Consider the following 26097-nt stretch of genomic DNA (forward strand, 5'->3'; position numbering starts at 1 on the left):
CAGCCTTTTAAAACACGGACTTGGCAGCTCAGGCTTCCTAACTAAAACACACTGCTTAAAATGGGTGGTGGTGTGGGGGGTTTGTCCTTGAAACACTGGTTTGCTGCTTGAGTTTTGATTTTATGTCTGATAACCATCTCTGTCTCTCTTCCAACCCCCTACCAGGAAGGATCGGTGAGACAAATACCCATAGCTTCCAGGGGAATAAAAGGAAAAGCCAAACAGGAAAAGTAGTTATGAACAATACAGCCCTGGCTCAGTTAATGATCAACTCTGGAGCACAAAGCATACTACTCTTACCCAGTTACTGCTGCTTATTTGCATGAAGCTTTTCATCATCAGTGGGTATTAAGAGGCCTTTTATGCATCACATTTTGTGTTGTCGCAAGCAGCAATGTACTAAAAGAGATGAGAAGTCCCCTATGACTCTGCTCGGTCAACAGGAAGCCCATCCACTGCACAGGGTGAGCTCAGCTGCATGGAGGGGTGGGCAGGAAGGGGAAGGGGTCAGGTTCCCCTGCCTGCACATTCCCATTGCGTCCTTGATGGAGTATGAAGCCATCTTCTGCAGTCATGCAAGGAACATAATGCACAATTAAATGGGAAACAGAGCTGCTGCAGTCTGTACTGATCCTACCAGAGATGAAGAGCTCACCAACTCGTTCCCATATCTCGAGCATCTCCAACCAGAGCGACCCTCATGAGAGCAGTAACTGGAATCACCCTGCTGCTCTTCCAGCCTTCTGAGCAGTTGTTCCAAAGAACCTCCTCATCAACTCTTAAGTATCCCTGCCTCTCAGCACAATGGTGAAAAGCTCAGAGCTACAGCACTTACAATGGCACAAAGGCAATTAAAGATTTCCAATAACACACTGTTCGGAGGATTGCGGTCTAATTGCTGCACGGTCAAGGTTTTTGGCTACAATAACATTGTGAGCAGATGAAAGACAATGTTGTAAGGTTTCCCATTCAATAAATAAATAAATAAGCAGCTCTCCAAACAACAGCACCAGCACCTAAAGCTCCTGACTTTGCACAATTTAGAATGAGGCGGTCATGAAATTTCCTCCATAAAAGCCTTGGCTGCATGACAACGGTGAATGAAAGGGGTGGGAGAGGACAAGGGGCAAGGCAGGCTGGGCACAAAGACAGCCTGCAGCAAGCAGGAGGCAGCACAATGAGCCCCAACCACCCCGTGGTGTAGTTGAGTGGAGTCTGTGATTACCTGCACAGCCTGTGACTTCCTCTTACGTGAAGTGTGTGGTTTCTTCACACCACGCTTTATCACTTAAAAGAAACCCGAGTGTGTGAAAGAGCAACAGCCAAGCCCGCCAGAACACTGTGTGTCTACCTTTAACCTTCTGCTTAAAATCATAGTGTTTAACTCGTTGGCTTTACTTTTTAAGAGCTCCAAATGCCCACAACACTGAACTTATCTATTCTAGCTCCTACTTCCTCCCCCCCCCCTTCCATCGTTTAAAACACAAAAACTATCAGCTAACATCTCATAATAGAAAACAGACCAGTAGGAAACAAGTACGAGAACCATGGAAAGAAGCAAGCTTATTCAGTCTTAGACCCATCTGGCTCCAAACTGTTGGAGGATGAAGTAGTAAACAGCATTAACATGTGCTCAACGTGAGCCCAGGGAGGGCTCTCCCTGCTGCTTTGCAGAAAGGAAGCTGAGGCAGAGAGAAAAGTACTTAAACACATGGAAAATGCACAAACCCACCCAGAGGATGTGGGCACCAAAGGCAGGAGGTTAATTCTCAGGTTAAAAGGAAACGCTGAGGACCATCGGCAACTTTGGACCCCACTCCCTTGATGAACACCAGCCTGGTGGGACTTTGCCACGGTCACACAGGAAGGATGTGGTGCAGCAGGGAGCCAGAGCTGGGTCTTCCTGAATCCCAGCTGAGCCCCCTAATCACTGGATAATCCCATTTTGCTACCCAGATAAAGAGGAAAACAGAGCGACAAAGGAATCTGGCATTATCACAGGGATGTGGAAAAAAACCACTTCAGGGGCACCAACAATGAATTAGATACCTAAACCTTGGCCAAAAGCAGAGGAAGCAACTGCAGGCAGGAAGAACGGATCTAGGGCAATTTTTCCAGGTTTCTTCTGCTAAAAATGGGTTGGAATTTGCAAAATGGGTGAAGTTGGGCTTTTCCCTTTCTATCTTTCCATCAGCTGCCTTAGAGTTTTAACTGACCAAAGTGTATTTTGCATTCTAGACATAAAACTCCCCTGATCAATCAGCAGAACTCCCACTAGGGTCAATGAGAGCAGCAAGACTTTCTGGAATGAGGCACAGCTACAAAACTGGAGCATTTCTGATCAACACAAGTCTCTGGGACACTATTTGAATCCTTGTGAACCTGAAATGAATTCGACCCAGGGCAGCTGACTACATTACTGACTAAAAGCGTCAACACAAGAGCAATTTCTGCTGATCTCTGAAAGTCAGAGCTGATTAGCCAAATACATCTACTAAAGAATACACTGAAACAGAAGTTTCTGATAACATTGGGCTCACCACTGCCCTTCCCCTTCCACAGAGAATGCATTTTTAGCCCAGCAAAATACCAAAAGCTGGAGTTTTAGGTCTTGCCCACGATGAAATAAGGGCAGCCGATATTAACCAGCCTTTGTGAAGTTGTAATTAGGTGCATAAACTTTAAATAGGTCTTTATTATGCCAGCCTGAAAGCCCCAGCACTGTCCTGATTGAGAACACTATCAGATGTTAATCCAGCACTCAGCCTTGTGTGAACATTCATGTGTAGGCCAAAAGCTCTGGCATTCTCATGCTTATTAATCTTCCCTTCCAGGAGGCAAAGGACAGCATAAGCTCCTCTGATAACTGGGTTATCTCTCTCCCCAGAAAAGGAAAGGGTGGTCCTTCCAACCAAGCGGCCATTTAAACTACTACCAGATACAACCCTGCAGGGCAACATGTGATGGGAGAGCAGAGACAAGCAGCATTTCCTCTTCCTTTGATCCCTTTCCGTACAGGCTCAAGCTGCGGGTTAAGTGTTTGAGCAGAGTATAGAACAAACATCTTGAAAGCACTTAAGTTGTTACCCAGCTACCTAACAGAGTTTGGTAAATCATGGTGAGCTGTAAGGAAATGTTTCAGCCTCTGGTAGGTTGGGGTTTTGCCACAACTCCAGGATTATTGCTGCTTCCCATATGCCATCTGCATCCCTGCTTCAACGGAGCAGTTCAGGTGTATCACCCTTAAATCTCTTTTATCAGGAACCCTTAGGAAAGCTGTAACAGGGAAAAAATTACTAAGGATTTTGGGCTGAGCATGAAAGGCTCAGAGAGACTGAACTAAACTGATTACCAGCTACAGGAGGGATTGCCAGCACTCAAACAAGAGGCCACAGGGTCCAGGGACTTCCATATGCGCATAAGCACAAATATCTGCTGAAGTAGGTATGTCTTGTATAGATATGCCTCGTGTGAGGCAGCTCCATTTCTAGCAGGACAAGAACCCAGTTGCAGGTGGGACCCAGCCTTTTATCCTCCTATCTTGAAGCCTTTCATGACGCTTCCAAGAGATAAAACAGCCATTGGCTATTTTAAAGGAATATCAAACATGGCTTTACTGCAAGGACTACACTCTCTAAACCCCTTATCTACCACCCCATAGCACCCACTTCCCTCTTAATCCTTCCAGCTCAGCCCCACAACTCGGGCAGCCGCTGTTAATCGTCTATAAATTAAATGATTATTTGTATCTGCATTTCAAAGGGGGGTGCAGCGGGACAGCCTGAGCCTTCCAGCAGCTTAATATGGGCACAGCCACTCACACGGCACTTCAGAGATGCCCAAAGACTGACAGGACTTAAAAACTGGCATCAGTTCACGTGTCCCCCTCCTGACCTGCAGGTCCCGAGCGTGAGACCTCAGTCCTGCTCCTACTGCATCGACTGAAAATACCAACCCCAACGCCGCAGCTCCCAAGAAATCAAATAGGGACTAAGCTCTGCTTAAAGCACGAAAGAGGAACAAGGGACGCGGCCACTGGACGCTCGCGTCTCGCTAGCACGGCACAGCCCGGCGGCGGCGAGGGGAGAGCGCTGCAGCTCCGCATCGGGCACGGAACCGGCGGCACGCCGAGAGGACGCGCAGCCCCGGCTTCCCCTGAGCGATGCTTATGGAAGTGCTCAACTGGGACCCAGAGCTGTTGTAGGGACCCCCCCAAAAAACAGCGGCGGAGAAGCGGGACGGGAGAAGCCGCAGCCCCCGGTACCGGTGTTCCCGTAGTCCCGCTCCCTCCGGCCGCCTCCCGGGTGCGGTGCCGGCTCCGGAAAGTTTGCCCGAAAGGAACCCGCGGCGGAGCCAGCGACCGAGAGCGGGGAAAGCGCAGCCCGGTCCGCCCGGTGAGAGGGACCCGCTCGGAGCCGGGGCAGGCGGGAGGAGCGATGCGATCAGCGGTCCCTGCCGGTACTCACAGCTGAGCGATGGCGCCCTGGGAGATCACGGCGTTGTCAGAGAAGTACGGGATCATCGCGGCTGCCCGCGGGAACGGCCGCGCTACCCCGCGGCATCGGGACCCGCCGCTCCGCTCTGCCCGCGCCCCCCGCACAGTGCGCAAGAGCAGCCCCGGAAACGGGGCGGGGCTTCCGCAGGCCCCGCCCACAGCCCCGCCCTCCGCCCGCACGTGGACGCTTGGTCCCAGTCGGTCCGGGACCGGGATTTGACCGGTGATTCCCCCGGGAGGGCGAGAGAGAGGGAAAGGGGGTGGGAAACGGGACGGGAAACCCCGTGCATGGGGTTTGGTGGTGGTTTAAGTTATTTTATCATTATTATTATTAATAATAATTACTTTTATTATTCCCTTTCCCCCCTACATCCACGGCACAGAACTGAAAGGAGGTTTGAAGCAGCACATCAAAAGATTCTTTCATGCAAAAAGCAGGCAGCGACAACTCGGGTGTTAGGAACCGATGTTAATAGCTCTCCTGCAGGAGACAGGGGGAAGGGAATAGTTCTTGGCAATAATTTTCCTATGCAGAGATGTGAGAACTCATTTCTGCCAAAGGAGAAGCCTTTCGGTGCTGTTTCATCTTTAGCTCCACCGTCTCTCCCGAGAAAAGGAAGAAAGGAAGTTCCTTAGAATTAAAATCCTGTCCTCTGGCTGCTGGGAATTGCAGCTCAAGGAGCTGAGTTTTCCACTGCAGAGAGGAATTCAGATGTTACAGCACAAGGGAAACTATTAAACGGAGTTTTATTTAATGGCAGAGCCTGCCCCATCCCACCCTGCACACAGGACAACCAAAGGCAGCAACTGCCCATTCCAGATCCACATTCTCCAGCCCTCACGCCCAGCAAGCAATGGAAAAACAGCCCAGGAACCTCAGAAGCTTGTTCAGAGTTTGCCATAGGGAACACAGGACATCACAGCAAGGAGGGATGCAAATAATACTGCTCTTGCATTGCCTGATGTGGATGGCACATGCCCAGCTCCAGCGACATGGCAGTGGACGATGTAAATTTAAACATATACACTTACTATTACTAATTAATGGCTTTAATCTGACAGAGGGGAGATTGTGATTAGATACTAGGAAGAAGTATTGTCTGAAAGGTCTCAGTCATTGGGGACTCACAGAAGGACAAAGCAGTGGATCTGTGATTCTGCAGGTTTTGCTAGAACATGGCTTGGTTGCATTAATTTAAGCAATGTCATCTTATATAGCCAGGAATACATCTCTGGTAATGGTTCCTCACAGCTGTAAAGAAAATGCACTGCCAACTTGCTGCAGTGCCAAAAAAAATCGTTTTCTGAGGCAGGAATGAAGTCAGTGCAAGAAGCAATGGAAAAATGAGGACATTATAGAAATGGAGGGTAACTCAAGCCCTCCAGAGGTCAAGGGACTGGCAAGAACCTCATCTTCAGTAGTAACACATGCCACACATTCACAGACTGAAAAACAAACCCAGAACTTCTGTTCTATTCTAATTAATAACTTAAGGGCTTTATTCAAGCACTGTAGAAGACTAAACACACAGACACCAAGATTTCTTACATGCAACTAACATTACAAAGGCAAGCCCTTAAAGACTGCTCAAAACAAGTGCAGTGATTAACTACAGCAATACTCTCAAAGCAGCTACTCATAACATATGGATAATAGATTTGTAAATGAATTAGTCCTGGATTAATACAGCCATGCACTGGATGTCCATATGCCAGGAGACCAAACCATGATAAAAATATTCCAGCTTATTTTCTTTAGAAAACAGTAGAAAATTCTTGAGTAAGTTCATACATGGAAATCTGATCTAATAAGAAGTATTTGAACGTGATTTTGTTGCCATAAAGATTGCAATACCAGCCGAAGACTGACACTGCCTTCAGGGTACATAGGGTACACATTACAGACAAGCGGTTCGGTTCCCATTGGTATATCATGTGTTATTTTCACATCCTGGTTTTTAAAATCAGGATTAAGAAACACCTTCATTTCTTTGCCAAAGTCACATCCTACATTTAGACCTCAGCACAACTACTGACCCCACAACCTGATCTCTCAGCATGCAGGAGCAAGCGGGAAGAAAGGGCTTCGAGGGGATGCCCACCAAGATGAAGGCAGCAGGTCACAAGACAGCCAGAAGCTGCTCCTTGCTGGAAGCAGGTGCACTGTGCTGGGACAAACACATGAAGAATTTAAAGTGCACCAAATTGCAGTGATGACAGGCAGCAGTCTAAATCATCACTGTGCTGCCATGGAGCATGTGAGCACAGCCGTTACTCACCCTATGACAAGACACAAGTCAATCTGTCTGGGCTCTCGTGTGTGTCCCAGCCCAGTGCATGGCATTACCCTTTGCTGCAGGGGACAGGCACTGCCTGTCCGAGTTTCAGTCGGCATTTTGTGCTCCACAGGAGGTCACAGGATTAGCAGGGCCATGCTGCAAGTGGTAAACACCACCAGGTCTATGCTCAGCACAACGCGACCCTTGTTGGGCAGCAGGATTTAACCTTTGAACACTACACAGACTAATAAAGTGCAGTTCCATACATTGTGCAAGGCAGACTGTAAAAATACCCATCCCCAAACCTTTGCAACACTCACTAAGCCGGCTACTCCAGCAGCTAGAACCAGTTATGGAAGCAAAGCGGAAAAAAACCTATGACAAAGAGTGTTCAGGACATCCAGCCAGGTACTTCAGGAGCAGGGGACAGAGGCAATGCCCATCAGAGTCACCTCTGGAGAGAAGTCTAAGGGCATAGAGGGGAAACATGAATGGACAAGTGTCTTGTATTGACTTGTAGTGTTCTGTCTGGCAGACAATAAGGCTGAAAATCACTTAATGGTTTGGGTTGGAAGGGACCTTAAAGCAGCTCCAACCCCTGCCATGGGCAGGAACACTTTCCACTAGAGCAGCTTGCTCCAAGCCCCTGTGTCCAGCCTGGCCTTGAGCACTGCCAGGGATGGGGCAGCCACAGCTTCTCTGGGCACCCTGTGCCAGCGCCTCAGCACCCTCACAGGGAATAATATAAAATAGTGAAAAATACAACACATGGTTTATTCAGATGTCTTAGTGTCCTTGCCCATTTTACCATGTTTTGATCTTGCAGTGATTTAATAGAGTAATTCTGTGTCCTACAGAGGACTTGCAGCTTGCAAACGGGATCCTCCTTGTGCAGCTGGGGCCCCAGCACATAGCTCACCAGTAAAAACGCATGAAGCCAGGTTTTGCATTAGCATGCACAGATTTCACACTTGCAGAAAGCATGCTTTCAGCTGGACAGAGTCCTGTCAGTGCACATAGCCCCTGTGCAAGGAGGACATTAATCAAGCTGATGTTTCCATCCAAGATCAACAGCTTAAGGCGGAATTGCTGTGTCTTGTCAGACTACAAAAAGGTGTGGGTGTCACCTCATTCCACCCACTCCTATCCCACAGGGGTTTGCTGAGTGTCTGCTCACGTGCCAAGATGATTAAACCCAGAGCAGTGATTGTCTTATTGGGTATGTTCAATTCTTACCCTACACCGGGGCCCGCTGACCTCTTTTCATTTCAGAATATATCTGCCAGCAAGACTTTCTCTGGTCCTCTCAGTTCTCTCCTTCTGAAGAACCTGAATGAAGATGATAGATTGCCATAGTCTATCTAGAAACTCACTCCAGTGGGTGTGAAGGGTTGGGAATTATTTTAAGTGCCTTTGGACTGGAGTCCAGGTACTGAAGCAAGGAATATGCCTCTCTTCCTCCAACACAGCGGGGTAAACCTGTGGAAGGTACTACAGCTGTAACGTTAGTCATGTTCAAGGTAAAGTGAACAGTGGGAGGTTGTCAGGCATAGGAATTTTGGCCTCGATCCATTAGTACCAGTGTAACAGATAAAGCGATGCACAACCTGGCCTTGTGTTTTCAGGGCATGATGAGAACAACTTGTGAAGCTGCTGCTCTAACAACAAACCTCCCCCTCAGCACCATCGCATCCTTTCCCCACGGAGCGATGAGCTATAGCACTGCCTGCCCAGGCACCTTCACTGTGCACATGGGAAGGTTGTTCTTCACTGCTGGGCAGCTGTTTCCTGTGTCATTTATGACAAATTCCGGACTCTGGAAAACAGCATGTCTCTGCTCCAAGCACTGGAGTCCTGCACAGGCACTGCCAGGGAGAGCAGAGGCAGCAAGTTCAGTTCCATGTGCAGAGGGTGGGCAATTGCTTTGTTTTTCTCAGCAGCAGCTTGTACTCAGTGCTTCCCCACAAAGGCAGCTGGCTCAGCATCAGGTCTTACGGGGGAAAACCAGTAGCTTGGAAGAATATGGTGCCACACTCAAGCTGGTTGAGGGTCAAGGGATCAGATGGCCCTGCTTTTGTTTTGGTGGGAGGTCAGTTAATTCATCCTGTTGCTGTGAGGACATAAAGAACAGGGTACAGATAAGTCCGAACGGATTAAGGCTCCACACAGATGAATTATCTGGGGACAGCCTTACACTGGGGACAGGTAGGGAGCAATCCATTGAGAGCAGCACGTCCTGTGCTCATCTACTGCTCCCTCCCCACCACAGAGGGAGAAGTTGCTCTGTCAAGAGTCTTTTGGCCGTTGTTAGCATGGGAGACAAAGCCTTCTGCATTATGTAGTCCAATTTATCAGGAAAACATGAAGCCTCTTCAGTAGCAGGGATCATAAACAAGCCAATGCATGCAGGGCAGAATGAGACATAGGAAAGAAACAAAGCATCCCCAGTGAGTGAGAGGCTTACCACCCACCAAGGCAGCATGGAGATACACCAGCGTTATTACACACAGGGAAATTTAACAAAGTAATTAGAAAGGAGCCCCTATCTGGTTAAAAAAGAGGGGGGAGGCAGGAACAGGGAAAGCATGCAAAACTATACTTGAATCCTGAAGAACCAGTCAGAACAGGAAGCCACGTTCCAAATTTGGTTATTTAAGCTGTCAAAGAGTATTTCTGTTTCTAGTTCTTGAGCAAAGCAATCAGACAGGCACAGGGATAGGGCGATAAGCATCACAGAAAGAACAAACCCCTGCTTTTAAAGCCCTTCTGGTCAGTGGCCAATCCTGATCAATGATTAGGCTTCTTAGCTGAGAATTCAACACCTATTTTGCAATATTATCACTTCATTAAACCCTTCCCTCACAAACCCCACACCCAATCATTGCATAGTTATCATTAAATCTTAGAGGGTCTGACACGAAGAGGTCAATGCTCAATTACATCCCTTTTACAGAGGCAGAAGCAAAGAAGACTGAAGGGACCTGAGCACTGTCCCTTTCTATTTACAACAGGAATCTTTCCTTAACTTAGATTCATCTACCTTAGAGCACCTTGTTCATTCTCAGCAGGAAACATGAGCACGTATGGAATCTTTACAGCACCTCCTGGTCAGATCCGTCTTTGCTAACCTCTAAAGAAGGAGCCCAACTGCATGGGGGCAGTTCTGGGCTTGCTCTGTGCTAAGCAGACCTTTTTGGTAGCTGAAGGACCCGACCCACCTTCTTTCCTTTTACTTCCCAGTTGGTCTTTGTGTTGTTCCTCACCCTCCTCTGTTCACATGCTTAGATTGACACATTAAAAATCTCTTTCATAAGCATTCACATGTTGATCGAGCTCCCTGCTGCAGCATCCTGTGTTTACCTCGTAATGCAACAACATTAGTCTGCTTGATCCTTCGAGATCACACCTGAAGTCACCTTACACGTTAGTGATCCACAGGTATGCAATCAGACTGGTCATGCTGCAAGCACAGACACAGAACTTGCAGTGAACCCCGGTTTTACTACAAGTGCTACATCTTTGCTCACAGTTTGGTGATAAACCAGCTGGTAATCAAAACTGGAGACCACAGACCCGCTTTGGTGGCCCTCAGAACTGTTTCTGGTGGTCAGCAGAGCTGGCAGATTAACAGAACTGCTCTTTATCTCAGTATTACATTCTCCACAAGCAGCTGTAGTAAATGCCACAGGGAGGCTAAGCTGTCACTGAAAGGAAAGACAGAAAGATGGATTCAGGAAACACATTCTAAAGATAAGGTTCATACTGCAAGAGCTCAGTAATCTCCGGCATGGATAAACACAAGCTTTCCTGTACACTACGCACACAGTCCCCTCTCACTCAAGATCTGGAGTTACAAACTGTCTTGTACACCCATTAGAAGATCCAGCTACTGTTCAAGTACCAACAGAGTAAGTGCTTGGCAACTGCAGCAGCAAGCAAAGGAAGCACAAGGCAGGTTTAGTTCCTAGAACTCACAGCGGGTGGTTTTTGGAAGTCTCTTGCAACAGCAGATAGGCTCTAAGGATAACCGTAAGTGTCAGGAGCCTGCCACAGGAGCACCAAATGGTGATGATACACACCTCTGAGAGCCACAACAGGCAAAGCGTGCTGCAGATTCACACATCTCACCATGGACTGTACGTGAGCCTTCTGAAGTGCAGCCAGTTCCGTACCCCCAGGGATTAGCACCCCTCTGCAATGACCCAGAGGTAGGGAGATGCTTACAACAGGTCTCAGTTTAAAAAGCAAACAAGTTGGCTTATGATTTATTGAGCTGCTGCCCTCTACAATGAAACACATGCACCAATTCCACTTACTGTTTGAAAAGCAACTTTTACGCTGTTACAAACCATAAGCTCCTGCATCAGACTGTGGTCTTCCGCTCCTAAAACAAAGGTATTTACTCACAGCTTGAAACCTTGAGGCATCTTGGCATATCCAGCTGCTATCATGGCAATAATCTGATTGGCTTTCCTTCCCAGTTCACTCCTGGAAGGAACTCTTTTGACTAAAAACAACAAACCAGAAGCTAAGCATACTTGGGCTGCAAAACGTGGTTTGGTTTTCTTTCTTTCTGGGTTTTTTCACACCACCTGAAGAGGGGAGGAAAACCACTTTTAGAGAACATTTCCAGGTAACAACCCCCAGATTTTGAGCAGGACCTCATCACTTCCTATGGCACTTGAAGGGAGCAATGGGCTCCTCAGCTTTACCCAAGCAAACAGACTTTAGTCTGAGCAAGAGCCAGGCCATAAAAGTGCAAGGACTTCCTCTGCAGTCCCCAGCAGCCATGGGGGCAATACAGCCTACCCAGTTTTAGATGCAGCAGTTACTGTGCAGGTCCTCAAATGCTGCGTTTCAGCAGCCACTGGGGTTTCAGAGCACCCAGAAGTGGTAAATTCACAGGGTGGAAATAGAGGCACACTGATCTGCAACCAGCAGATCCTGACAGCAAATCCAATGCAAACTGCAGCACCACTGCTGCCCCAGGCCCTGGAGATGTCGTTTGTCAGCAAAACAAAGATGCTGAATCCTTGCAACCTTGGCACAGAGCGCACAAAACATGACTGTCAATACATCAGTCGGTGTAAATACAACTCAGAGCTCAATACACACGTGTTTTAGGTGAGTTTTAACAACATCAGGATGATGCAATGAGATTGTTAACGCAGATGCTCCATTTAGAGTGTACTCAGCGTGGCAGCATGTCTGGGGACAGGAGGAGAGATGCACAGGCCAGCTGGCTGCACAGCCTCCAGATAGCCTAATAAAAATGTCTAGAAGGCAGCTATGAAGGTAATAAATATAATAAATTCATTCTCCAGGACATCTGCTTATGTATTACACTGTCCCAGTCCCATTAGCCAAGAGTTAGACAGGTGACAAGGAACGGTTCCATCAGGGACTCCAAAGCAAAAAGCGGACCTGTGTAAGGGGCTTGGGGATTTCACCCATAAAGTGCAAGAACGGTCACAGTTAACAGCAGGTGACAGAGACCCTCCTGCAGAGCAGAAAAGAACCCTCTCTCTGCACCTCCAATAACTCTTCTCATCTCTTGGAGAAAAGCTTTAAGTGGATTCTGCTAATTCACAAAGCAGAAAGCTCCTCATTCCACGATGGTGCTGGCAGAGGCAGTCTTGTGGCGAGCGCAGACTTGTCATGTCATTTGCTTACTCTGTAGAGCAGGTTTAAGTTTAAACAACAATTTCACACACTTCCTCTCCCTCATCCATGAGACAAGAGTCCATGCAATGAGGCCTTTGTGCTGTTAGATCTTAAAAAGCACAAACAGATCAGTAACCAGACAGATGTGTCATGTATGTATCATGATCTTGATGTATGTACCTAAAAGTTTGAGCTCCTGTTTGAAACAAATTCCTCTGCCTCTTTGGAGGACAGTTTAGACTGGCTGTTCTTCACAGCCTCTGCTCAACAAGCACAGTCACTCAAATAGTCACTCCTGCTGTCCTGCTGCCGGGCTTTTCTGCACGCTCCTCCTCCCCTCCATATATATCCCATAGCTCACCAGTGAGGAAAGATAAACAGCAGAAACCTAACACAAAAAGCTATCTAGAAATTGCTAGGCACTGGACTAGCAATGCTGTGGAGCTGGATCCAAATGGAACATCTGTCTCTTCTGAGACAGCAGCCCCTAGGTTGTGCAGAGACATGGGGACTCAGGAGGAAGGAAATGAAGGCTGGACTTAATGATCCTCCAGATTGATCGCTGCAAACATCTCCCGACACCAAACACATCTACATGCTTATGCTTAGGTCTTAAGCTAATTCCACTGCAAGTATTAGCATCTCTATGCACTAACATCCTACTTAATAAATACTGAAAAGTTATTTTATTAACCCAAACACGCTTTAGTACTACCAAAGTCGTGCATTCCACATCCAGTTAACGGGACCAGTTAACACGACGAGTCCGGGCTCGCTTGATGCCAACCATGATAGCCTGAGGTAGCATTTGAGCACATTTTACAGGAGTGCAGGAGACAACAGGACTCCTCATCAGAGGAATGTTACAAATGGCAAAAATCCCACCCCAAACACTGGCTGGAGCTACAACCAGGTCATTGAGTTCCACCCCAGGAGAGCTCCACCAGCCTGGCCTTGCCCAGGCAGGCAGGTAGGAATGTCAGGCTGCTGCTGAGCGATACCTCGATGGCACTGAAGCTGATAACACACCTCGCTTTTAAAGCCAAACTCAGGCCATTGCCTTTTTACTGTCTGGATTTTCAATAGCTCCTACTTGCTATGTTCCCTTGAAATCTGGGGATCAGATATACTCAAGAGCTCTTTACATACATCTGCTACTCCTCCACAGCAGGGCTCCAGGTTGACTACTTACCCCTTTTGACTGTATTATTTTTATGCTGCTGTAATCAAACCCATTTAACACCCACCGCCTTGTTTTCCCTGCGAAGGCTCTTGGTTTCAGTTAGCTTTCTGACCCCGGTCACAGGAGGCAGGCGGTTCAGATCACCACATCAACAGCAGGTTGTCATTTCCTACCACAGGAAGTTATTTCAAATCTATTAAAAAAGTGCTCCTTTCAAACCTAACCTACAATTGTTGCTAAGTGCCCACAACAATTAAATACCTCCCATCCCTTCCAATACATTATGTATACTGAGATCAAGTCATGAGCTGATCTTGTGACTGCTGGAAGGCTAAGAGTGGAATTAAAAATCGGAGTTTAGCCGAGTACAATTTGAGCCGTTGGGAATTGTGCTTTCCAGCTTTCCTCTCTGCCATGGAAGTTGTAAAATGAAGGAACAGCAATTTTTAAATCATCATTTCAGGATAGAAGACTGAAAGAAACAGATCAGCCACCTTCCCCGGCCCGTGCAATCACAGGACTGTGCTGAAACCATGGGAATGTGCAAGCATTTTTCTATTGCGGATTCATCCAAGTTGGCCCCAAACCCAAAGGCCAAATCTTGTTCAGACCTTCTGAATACTAGAAATGACAGCTTCTGTTGTTACCTACTCACACAAACAACATTAAGGAAAGAACTGTAACAGCCAAAGAGCTCATAAAGGGAGAACTATTTCACCTTCACTTCCCCTCTACTCCCTCTGGAGGGAATCTTATGCCTTTCCTAAAAGTTGACTGGAACGTTTTAGTGCTCCTGCTGCTGGAGAAGTTACCTGGTAGACAGAGTTCCTGCTTTTATTAAGTTTAGCTGAAATAATTTGTTAAGTTTAGCTGAAATAATTCTTTTGATGGCTTAGAGGATAGGAGACAAAGCTTACGAGGCTTCAACAAGTCCACCCTTAAGACTACGACTACATTATGAAATCACCGTTAACACTTGTCACCATTTGATCATCTGAGTTTCACTGGAGAAGCATTCATCAAAACTGGTTCTTCCTGAAGCAACTGAAATCAGCATTTACAAAAGATGAACATCTCCAGGCAGAACAACCCCAGTTTAAAGAAATCCCTGCAAATTCTCAGTGTTCTCTTAACTCTGGAGTAGATGTTTGATGATCTGCATCAGTAGCAAGTAGCTACACATCCACTAAACATGCTATTTTAAGCAGCAGGTGCCCCTATGGCATAGGATCACCCTGTGCTGCAGCTTCTAGATGTACAGCTTTTCATAGATCCCATGTACACAATCGCCTAATGAGAAGAAACACAGTTAAAGGACAATCACCACTGCTGAAGTCTCTCCTGTGATACTCCTGCTAACTAGGCAAATCCAATTCACTTCTTGATGGCAACAGAGACTTTTAACCAGAGAACTAGAGTTCGTTAGTATGGTTATTCCTCTCAGAACATTCTGATGATGGCCCAAATCCCAAGGAACAACACAGGACACTGGAGGGAGCTAAGGAACAACACAAGCAGGGTTTGTTCCTCAGTACAAGCAGTCTCCACATACACAGAGAAGTGGTGTCTTCAGGCAGGACACCTCTTCCTGGATGCAAACAACAGTTTGGTGAATATATTCGCTGACAGCTTTGCAAACTGTTCCCCACAGATATTTTTTAGAGTTTATCTGACACTTTCCATTTGCTACTGCAGCAACCCCTTTACTGGGAGCATCATTCAGGCCGGGTCAATACATTTTTCAGTAAGGTACATGTAAGACAGTTGTGCAACAGAGAGAAAATGATGCAGAATAGAACAACAACAAACCCCCTTGTGGAACATTTTACACAGAAAGAGATCCTTGAGGACTCTTGCAAGCCTCAAGTGACAATCTTACCTTCTGGGCTGGGACCGGCATTCTTCTTCCCCACTGTCTGCCTCCTGCATAGACAGGAAAGGAGAAAAAGGTTAATATACTTTAATATATGCAGAATGCAAAGACTTGCATTTCGCTGGTCTTTTTGCCATTGCTCTGGTGTGGACTTCCAGTGACCCCTGCCAAACAAGGCAGGCTGAGTGAACACATAGCTTACTTCTGGACAAAACGCTCTGGGTTTTTCAGTTACCTTTACATAGATCATACTAATTCACAGTCAGTGTCAGGGATCGAGTGTGAGAATCCACAAAACCAGCAGGTAATGAACTGACAAACAGGACTGGGTGAGTGCAGATAGATTAGAAAGTAGAAGTTTGATATCCTATGCTGCTTGAAATGCAAAATTAACATGCACAATCTCTACCATGCTGTGGAATTTTACCAAGCCTACCTACTAAAGCCCAAAGCAATATCTCAGGAGAGAGATCTCAGCAATTAATTCTCTGCTGTGCAGTACATTTATGTAGGCATTGCTTACGATCTTTGAAGGGTCTTTTAATGGGTCAGCCCTGTTAAACTGAGAAAGACACTAACAGTGCAGTTATCATCACTGGCTTTGCCCAATCCCCAACCTTATCCCACTACTTTGAGTTGCACTACCTGATGTAACAACCTCACAGCATTATGATGGTGGGGTTAAATGGAGATGACCAATATGAGCATAAGACTAGAACCACAACACCTTTCATTCAGGATGCTGCATCACCTTAAGGACTTGCTGGGCTAAATGTCCCAGGCAAGACCAGCAAGACAAACAACTGGGAGCCAGCATCAGCTGTGCAGTTAGATTCCTTTGAGCAAATCCATTCTTTATCTCAAGTGATGCTGAAGATGGCATTAGCTGTTGTGGGTGTGTTTGTTATTGCTGGAACTTCCCAGCTCCTGCCAGAGCAGGGGCTCTGCTGAGTTCCCTGTGGGCTGACAACAAGGTTGACTGGTGGGAGCAAGAGGTTGGAGGAGAAGGGAAGAGGTTTCATTACATGCAGGACAGCTTAAGACATGATGGGGTTTTTCAATAAGCCAAACCAGATCAAAAGCATGTATTTGGCCAGAGAACAAGTTCCTTAAACCCAGTTGGGTAAAACAACTGAAAGAGCACTTGGGATCGCTCCTGTGCTGCTCAGGAACCCAAGCTATGCAAACATTTTTAGTACTATAATGAACGGCCCTTTCCACATGCCAAAAAACCCTTGTCACAGCAACTGGCAAGCCTGCTATGCCACAGCCAAAAGTCCCACAAATGACAGGAGAAGATCCTGAAATACACAGATCATTTTCCTAGCTCCATTCCAAATTCAGCCCGCAAGAGCTCCATGTGGAGGAGGCTAGACATGGCCCAATTAATTACCATCTGTTGTTGCTGAAGCTTCTTTAATATTAGACATGAATGTGGCAGATCCGTGTGAGGAGCACATCTATTCAGAATATAGCTGTCTACATGAACAGAACTGCAGACAAGTGCAGTCTGAGCAAGAGATCCATTTCCAATACCTGGGATGTTCTCTCATCTTCATCCCATCAACCATCTTCTTTGCAAATGCATCTGTACCTTCTCATGGACAGAGGGCATTCAACATGAGAGAAGATACAGCCGATGCTCCCATATTTCAGATATCCCACTGCTATTTATCCTATTCTACAAGTCCATCCACAATATCCAGCGTATTCCATACCCATCCTGCAGTTCTCTGTGCTGTGTTCTGGTCACTATGTATTCCTGCAGCTGCAAAACATCACAAAAACCTCAGGAACCATCAGCCAAAACTAAGCTGCAATGACAAGTCACCCCACTAGAGGGGAGGGCAGGACAGAGATGTGCCCACTGCATGGTCAAGTGCAAGCTCCAGTGAAGGCAATGACTCCAATACTGGCAGGACCATCAAAACAAGCACCTTCAGGTTTTCTTGCCATTTTCAGAGTATTTCCAAAGAGGAGGAAGTATTGCTGGCTGCACAACAGTTCATCAGCCAAAGAGTGGATCGAAACATTCCTTTCTGAGGACATCTTTGAGAAGGTGGTTTAGGCTTTGAGAAGGACCATACTCAGACAGCACCCTTGGATACTGAGCCCAGCCATGTGGAAGTGTGACCTGTGATGGTGACTTTTACACAGGCAGCATCAGGAACTCTGGTCCTGCCCCAGGTTCCCCATGCCCTGCAGCACTCATGCTGTACTCACTGCAATGGATACAAGAGACAGCAGCTTGTACAAGAGACAAATGCTCCTTGGAGATTCCTGATGCTGGAATGCTCCAGCCTCAAACCAGCTTCCTGCACCAGCCTGCAAGGACGAGGAAGCTGAGCTGCACTGATGAGCTCCAGAGGGAGTCATGCCCTGTTTTCCTTGACCAGAAACAGAGGCCTCAGGGGAAATGGAAGGAATGAGTCGCATTGCTCTAAACTAGGCCACGATATTAAATGCAGTTTAAAGTGAAAGATGAAAAATTCCATCTCTGCTCCTTTCAGGCCATGTAGGACAGAATATGCAAAACATTAATCCTATTTGTGCTTTGATCCTCTGCCAACTATCTGTCATCAAAAGAGCAAGGGAGAGGAGAGAAATTTCTGAGTGCTATTCTGTTCTACACAATGGGAGTCGCTCCATGTCACGCAAACAGTTCTGCTCTTAGAAATCTCCCTTTTGCAGGCTGATGTAATGATAAACAAGAGTCAATCTGCATTCTTGTGTACAGGGGCTGAAGCTGTCTGCCTGTAGTTAACATTGCACTGTAAGAGATATGATTATTAACATAAGCAATGTGTCTAACATTCACTCCATTTCTATTAACCAAGGAACATTTCACACAGACTACACCCTAAAAAAATACATCCTTCAAACCTTGAAAGAGGTTCCGATTTAATAACTACTTGCTCCATGTGATTTTATGCCAACATACCTGACTCTATAGACAATGCCTGGGAAGTGTTTATCAGGAGTGTGACTGGTCACAGCCATCAATATCAAAGCCCTGGCAATTCAGGCAGTTTTCACCCCACAAGTCACCACTTTGCTCACAGCTGTGACATGCACACTTCAGATATCACAGAACTCCTCTCCCCCTTCTATGTTTGCTAAATCTTGGCCAGGATTTGCTTTTTTACCTTCATTGTGCTGTACACTCTCCCCCTTTACATAAATCCTCTGCACAGCAACAAACACCAGCAGTGAGCGATCCTGAATTCCTCATAGGAAGGCAGAACCAAGAGGGAAAACCACTTTCATTTCTTGAAGCTGTTGATTTTCAGAGTCAGTATTGTTCTTTTTCTTTAAAGATCCTTAACAGGGGCAGAGAGACCTTGTGCAAGAGCAGGAATGCAAAGGCTGTTTTGTGAGACAAAGAACTTGAAGCTGTTTCACCTCTCCTAGTGAAGTGCAACCGGCTGCTTCTTATTTATACAACAGAAAATTAGTCAGTATAGATCCCCCCCAAACCTGCAGCAACATTCAGATCTAGCCAGGCCATCAGAGAAGCTTTCCACTGAACACTGTCAGCCACCATTATGTGAACAACTCTGGACCCAGTCTCAAAGGAAATACTACAAAGAAAAGGCTTGTAATTAAATGAGCAGTCTTCTAGTTCTCTGCCTCCCCTTTCCTTGGCGCGATCCCATCCAGTTGTTCAAACACACACTAAGTGCCTCTGAGCTGAGCACGACCTTTGCTGGGAAGAAGGCAGCTGCTTCAGTCAAATCAGAGGTTGTGCAGCCAGGCACAGATCCAGTTCTTAATCCATGCAAACACTCCTCTTCATAGCATCCCCCCGACTCCCAGGGTATCTTTGTTCAGGCTACAGAGCACTGCAAGCTCCTCCATACATGAGCTCCCCTTGTGTGTCAGCAAGTTTTAAACAAGTCAGTACAAAAACCACTCTCCCTCAACTGTTACCCAACGCATGGATAACCCAGTCTGGTCAAGTATTGCAGAGAAGGTGCCATTACTGCAGCCACAGCCTTTCCTCTAATGCAGTACAAGTCACATAGAGATAAGGGCATGCAATGGACGTTCAGATACCTTAGGGCTTGACTCAACTCTTGACACAGATACACAGTGACATTAGAGATGCCCTGGGGTATCCAACATCTGCACGGGCTGGCATGAGATGCCCAGTGAAGCAACTGAATAGAGGCCATTTAAGTCCAAGGGACCAGGATCTGTGCATGGACATCACACAGAACTGAAAATCAGCACCTTCCAAGATGAAGCATTTGACAGATGCTGATTCAAGGGCACAAGGCTGTTCCTATCAATTATCTCAAATTATGTGCTGGAACAAAATAAGACAAACATTTGAATCAGATTGCCAAAGATCTATTACACATTTCTGGAGCAGAGAGACTTTCATGCAGTCTGAGTTGTATCAATCTCTTAAATAAACTGTGTTAGCAAAAAGCCCACACATATGCATTTGCAGTAAGGCTGAAGTGCCAGCAACAACACTGGCTGGTAAGAAGAAACGAGGGCTGACTCCAAAACCTGGGTTCATGAAAGGTTGCCTTTTTATTTGCAAGAAACCCAAGCAGTTTGGTGATTTGACAGCCAAAGTTTGCAGTTCCACGGCTGCCACATGGAGAACAAAGACAAAATCTGCAGCAGTTTGTGTGAACTGATTTATTCCGTGTATTATGGAAACCATCAACACGGTGGCAATGTGCAGGTACTCACATAGAGAGGACGGCTCTCAAAGCTGAACTGAAAACCAGTTCACTTCAGAATCCCTCAGTCTCTGGAGATGCTGAACCTTAACCATTATTAAAAGTTATGAAACTAATTAATAAAGTCACCTGGTGTGCTCTGGAGAAGTAGCTCACTGCTGCTTTCCGAAATACATCTGCCATTAAACACTTCTTATAAATAGAAGCTGCTACCAGGAAGCCTTTAAGTTTGACATAAAAGTCCTTCAAAAAGCTAAGCTGAGCAAACTAGGCCACAAAGGGGAAAGGGGAGAGCCACTCTGTTTTGCATAGTGCTTTTACCTCTCCAAAGCCATAGGGATCAGGGGCGACCAGGCAGCTTTCTCCAGCCATCTCTCATCTATCACTATTTGCATGAAATGTTTTGAATGAACACTGGTTTCCTCCTCACATTTCTTCTGTGTTTGAGGTTCCACATAAGCAACAGCTTTCTGCAGTCAAGTGTTCATTCAGGGGTTGGCATTCCTTCAGACTGTTTTCTGTATCACTTTGCTGGGTCAGTAATTGGTATATTCAGGTCAAAGACACTGCGCTCCTGCTCTGGAGAGAGGAAAAGAATCCAACAAGTTCCTTATCAAAGCTTTCATCTTCCTGCTGGAGCTAAAGAGATTTATGCAAACTCTGTTTAGATTAGGCCTCACTAAAAACTGCACAAGTAAAGCTCAGACTCTTGAAGGCAAAAAATTAGAAGCTTCCAGCTGGTACAACAAGAGTCAGGATGAGAAATGCAGTGTGACGCAGCCTGCCACGCTACCCCACCAGAGCAGATTTGAAAGGAGATTACTGTCAATTGAATTTCTGCAGTGAAAGAAGCCTGCCTGATGTGGAGTACAACAGCTTTCGCCTTAATCGCAGACGCACCCAAAGGGGGAGGGAACAAAAAAGAATACAAACTTTGTAGATACAGACTCATATTAAATATCCCTACACCAAAGCAGCACCACACACGACCTTTCTAAGCTGTGTAGTAGCGTATTATCGCTAGACATTTACAAACACCAAGAAAAAGCCTAAAAGCCTATTGACTCCCTGAAGAGATCTTCCCTTTAGCTTTCAGAAAGCCTTTAACACTGCACAAGACAGACAGAAAAGGCAGGTATTTAACATAATGATGATGCTTTGCTAGATTAACACCTCCCAGAACCCTGAAGATACTGGCTTAATCTCCTTTTAGGCAAAGCTAATGAAGTCGTCCACTGTATATCTTAAAATCCAGAAGCATTTGCTCCCCTACAACAGCAACAAATGCTTATGTTGATAGGACAATTGTGAGAAAACTCCCTTGCTGTATGAACACAGACACTGTTTTCATACATATTTAAGGTACACTTTACCTAAGACCAAGTCAGAGATATGCACGTGTACACTAGTGAAGCACAGGGCAGGGCTTCTACACAATGAACAGTCTGTGATGAAAATGAAATCCCAGCTCCACAGGTTTCCCCAAGGAGCAGCTTTTCATTACCCATTCATGCAGGGTGACACATTTGCATGCATGAAATTGGCCCTGTGCAATTAAGGATGGACACTGACACCCTGGACCTGCTCCAGTCACTACCTGTTCATACTCAGACCTTGCTCAACCTCCCAATGCACTCTAGAGCTTTCAGAAGCAGCGTGGCCATGTGCATCTCCTCACCCAGAGGACTGACATCTCCACCCTGGAAGCTGGGAGAGGGTCTCCTAAACTGCTGCATTAAAAGACAGCTAGAACTGAACAAGGGTGAAGGAGGCTGAAAAGCAAACTGGCTGATGAGCCATATGCGGAGAAGTTGGAGATGTGAAACTGCAGCTGATAACCTCCCATCATTCATGATCAATACTATTAGGCATTACAAGGAATAAGGACATAGACCAGATATAGCAGATGCACACCACAGCTTCTGGTGTAAGTCAGTTTCCCATTGAAATGAACAAACCTTAAATGTGCTTTTAAAAGGAAAATATTTGGGTTTCACTCACGTTGAAGGGCTATTTTAGGAGGAGGAAGGTGGAAGGAAGGGAGGTACACCGCAGAGGGAAGGGTCTTTGTCTTGCAATCAGCCATCTTCCTGTTAGCTTCTTGTTCACCTTGGTGTGCACTCACAGCAGCCTCATTTGTATCCCTGCTACAGTCATCTCCATTAAAAAGCAGGAGGTTATTCCAGGGCTCTGTGCAGGCACAGTTCAAATTGTAACTCCAGAGCTTTGACTTCTCCCAGAATGTATAGCAGGGTTACTAAAGCAATGCTGATTCACCTGCCACATATATGAAATATATTATACCCATAAAGGGACAAGAATAGAGCTTATCTGAATACCATTCCTGCTTATGTCCAAGCTGTGCCAGCACAGCTCTCTTGTTAGAAGTCTAATTCGTGGTCAGTAGCAGCATAGCCAGGCACGGGCTTTTCATTTTGACAACTTGCCTTTAACTGCACAGAGGGAGGCACAAGCAGCCATCCATGAGACACATTTGAGTTTCATTTTCACCCCATACCAGCTCAGCAGGCGAGTGGCTGCTGTACCACACAAGCATCCTTCTCCCTTCCAGAACATTAGAAGAGACTCTCACCCCCTCATCTCCTCCGAGATCCAATCCCTGCCAGCTCCCATCAGAGCTCCCCTTGACGTAATGAACATACGACAGTGGATGAGTTAGGAGCAGCACAGGAATCTTCCTGACCTACCTGATCTGCAAGCGCCAGCAGCCAGGCCATGCAGGGCCCCTGGCCTCCTGCATCAGTAATTAAAAGATGGGTTTCTGGGTGAAACATTCTCCAAGTGAGAAGTTATTTATCACTTGTGGAGGTGAAATCAAGACTCTGAAAAGGGAGCAGAGCAACACTCAGTCCTTTCAAATTCCACAATACTCAACCTCTGAAAAGCAACATGGAGAGGAAGTCATTAATATTTCAAATTCTTAACATTGCTTAATCCTGAATCGGTGTCGAATGGTATAATTACAAGTTGCAAATTGTCACCTCGCATTTGGGAGAAAAACAGGGAAAAAAAGGTGGTATCTAAGCAACTACATGGTGCAGCGTGTCTGGATGCAGCAGCATCTGCGCTGGCACTCGCAGGCAGCTATTGCACAACCCTGGATTCCAGCAGGAGTGCAGCCGGGGAGTCTCTGCTCTATTGCAGTGACAGATCTGGAACAGAAGTGGCTGGGAGAGGTCTAACAGCAGGAGTTGAGGCTCTGTATCAGAAGAGGAATTGGCAGCAAAGTCTCTTCACCTCTAGCCTCTATCTGGGTAGGGAATAGAAAAAAAAGCCCCAAGTGTTTCAGGCAAAACTTCAAAAGGGATTGCTGGGACATGCAGGACACAAAGCAGAGTCCTGGGAGAGCAGAGGGAAAGGAAAGCCTGAAGATATTCCCTGGCAAGACACCGCAGACAGAATCACAAGGTACAGAGTGTGCTCCTTGTTCACATCCTCGGTCCCCAGGGTGCAGCACAGCCTCCCAGTTGCCCCACTGCTACCAGAATTGGAACATAATGGTTATAAACAGCTCAGAATCACTCACTTCTTTAAAAAATACACCCAGGTATTAGTCTCCTGCTGCTGGAACTGAAGCCCGCACGCTGAGCCATTTTCTTGCCTAATGCAAGCTGGTTTATAGGCTCTTGTACACTGTCTCTCCACAGTAGTGTTCTGCCTACACTCTTTCGGCACTCCATGCCTACAGGCAACTGGAGATACAAGGGCCTAGGCAGTTTCTGAGGGACCAAAACTGAGGCATGAACTCAAACACCACCTCCTCCAACAGCAGTTAAAGAAAAGAGAAAGAAAGGAAAACGCAGCTGAGGAGTAGAACAGGGTTTTCTGGATGAGTCAAATATGAGCAGAACAAAGTTGCATAATGAGTGCCCCTTGACTTTTGTTATTTCTCCCAGCCAGCTCCTCCAAAAATCTCTTTGTTATTGTTTATTTGGGTATCAGTCCAAATTGGTGTGGGAGGAGAGAAAAGGGAAAAAGGAAACGCTGTCAAGCTATTAATTCTAGTACTGGAGTCATCCAGCACTACCCCATCTATTAACGATCAGTGTCCTGTTTACTGCAACACTCTCTAGAGCCTGGAAGTTAAATACAAGAGAAACAGATATTAGTCTCTTGCAAAAGTGACTCCAGCACTGTGTCTCCTCTGCCTCTGCTTATTTACCTGCTGCTCAGCCCAGGGCAGCAGTGTCATTGCATATCTCTGGAGAGAGCAGGCAGCAGCAGGGGAAGCAGGCGCCTGGCAGCTGGGAGCATCATTCCTGAACTCCAAGCCTCTGTGAAACATTATACTGCAGTAAAGGCCAGGCTGTGTCAAAAGCAGGGAACGGCTGCGGCCACCACCCGTCCTCCCATTCTGCTTGATAGAAAGGAAGTCACGTTCCTACACGTGTGTGTTGGTAACAAGAGAAAAGCTGCACTAAACCAGAATGCAGTGTGAGGTTTGGTTACTTCCCCCTCTCAAGATGCAAGTGCCACTGGCAGTGGGTACAGCTTGACCTGTCAAAGGGACATGCTTCCATAGAGCCAACTTGCCCTTGCTCTGTGCCAAACCTGGCTGTTTCCAGGAGCAGGAATGGCTGATGCAGAACCCCTGTGTCCAGAACAGCCGTTAATGACAGAAGGAGAGGAACACTGCCAAAGGCAAAGGAACCCCATTAGTCTTGGCACAAGACTGGATCTGCCTGACCCCTGGAAGTTCAATAGATGTATGAGATCTGTGGCCCTGCAGTACTTGTCTATATAATCCCAGCCTCCTTTGTGCCATCTGTTTCCTCTTCAGCAGACTGGCCATTAGAGACACAATGCTAAAACTCGTGTCTCCTTAGTAACAGGTTTTTGTTGATCTCTCCCAATCTTTCTATCAATCCTGTAATCTACCAGGATTTTCCCTGCAGGGATGCAGAACAGCATCAGCGGAAAAAATTATACAGGACAATACAAACACTTTGGGGCAAGGGTAGAAGGTGTACAAGGGGAGGGCATGAAGTTATGAGAGCTACAAGTCTATCGAAACCAGATGTTCTCATTATGCTGGAGCAAGCCACCAACATACCTTCAGAGTGCCAGGTTTAAGATCTCATTGAGCACTCAGTGCTCCAGCAGTATTTTCTTAAACAGTTGCCAATTATTTTTCCATCAAAAGACAAACCTTAAGAGGAAACACCCTACACATACCCTGCATCCCTAAGACCACCTTCTATAATACCCCAAAGGTAAAATCGCTGCCAACCTCAACATATGCAGGTAAGGAAGGACTCTATTTCCAGTCTATAGAGACTGGCTCTCTTACAGCAGGTTTTAAGTTAGTGATTGCTGGCTGCCTTTGGTTCCTTAATCCCTAAATCCTCGCACTCTCTTCTTGAGGTTAATCCAGTTAAAACTCTCCCTTCCCTTTCGCTAGCACCTTGCATAAATAACCACCTGAAGAGCAGAGCTGTGGAAGCCAATGCTCAGCCTGTCCCTTTGTCCTGCTGCAAGAAACAGTGTAAATACGTACTGCCTATGCCAGAAAAGGAAATTAAGATTAGCTAGGTAAGGGCAAAAGGCACTCCTCATGGATTGCTTAAATCAGCAGGAATCAATCATCCAGTCCAATCCAAATCCCCCAGTTGCTTTCTGCCTTAAGATAAGTAGAAACAGGTTTATGCTATACTAAGATAAAGCAGCCTTAAACCAGTGTAAGCCCGTATGTCAAAATCCCCCTTTTTGGGAGGAGTGGAGAATTTGCCTTTGAGGTCAGCTCTAAATGAGATGGCTACACGATTATAGTCATAGAGACCGTGTGGTATTTGGAAAAGCAACACTGATCAGCACAAGAAAATCACTTCTTTAGGCTTTGCCTGCTGATCTGGCCCTGCCAGCGCCCCTAGCACTGAGCCCTGTGG

At 46.4% G+C, this 26097-nt stretch overlaps 1 protein-coding gene across 1 annotated transcript in view; it reads right to left on the minus strand.

Annotated features, from left to right (window-relative positions):
- Nucleotides 1–26097, minus strand: part of SSH2 (slingshot protein phosphatase 2) — an 89577-nt gene that overhangs the window by 44662 nt on the left and 18818 nt on the right. The window contains 1 exon segment of the mRNA XM_061363524.1: nt 15501–15544. Coding sequence (XP_061219508.1) covers nt 15501–15544 — 44 coding nt within the window.

The sequence above is a fragment of the Neopsephotus bourkii genome, unplaced genomic scaffold (assembly GCF_033783945.1).
Source record: "Neopsephotus bourkii isolate Nb327-2 ecotype Australia unplaced genomic scaffold, CSIRO-AGI_Nbou_v1 NB_1154, whole genome shotgun sequence".
In the NCBI taxonomy this organism is placed as follows: Eukaryota; Metazoa; Chordata; class Aves; order Psittaciformes; family Psittacidae; genus Neopsephotus; species Neopsephotus bourkii.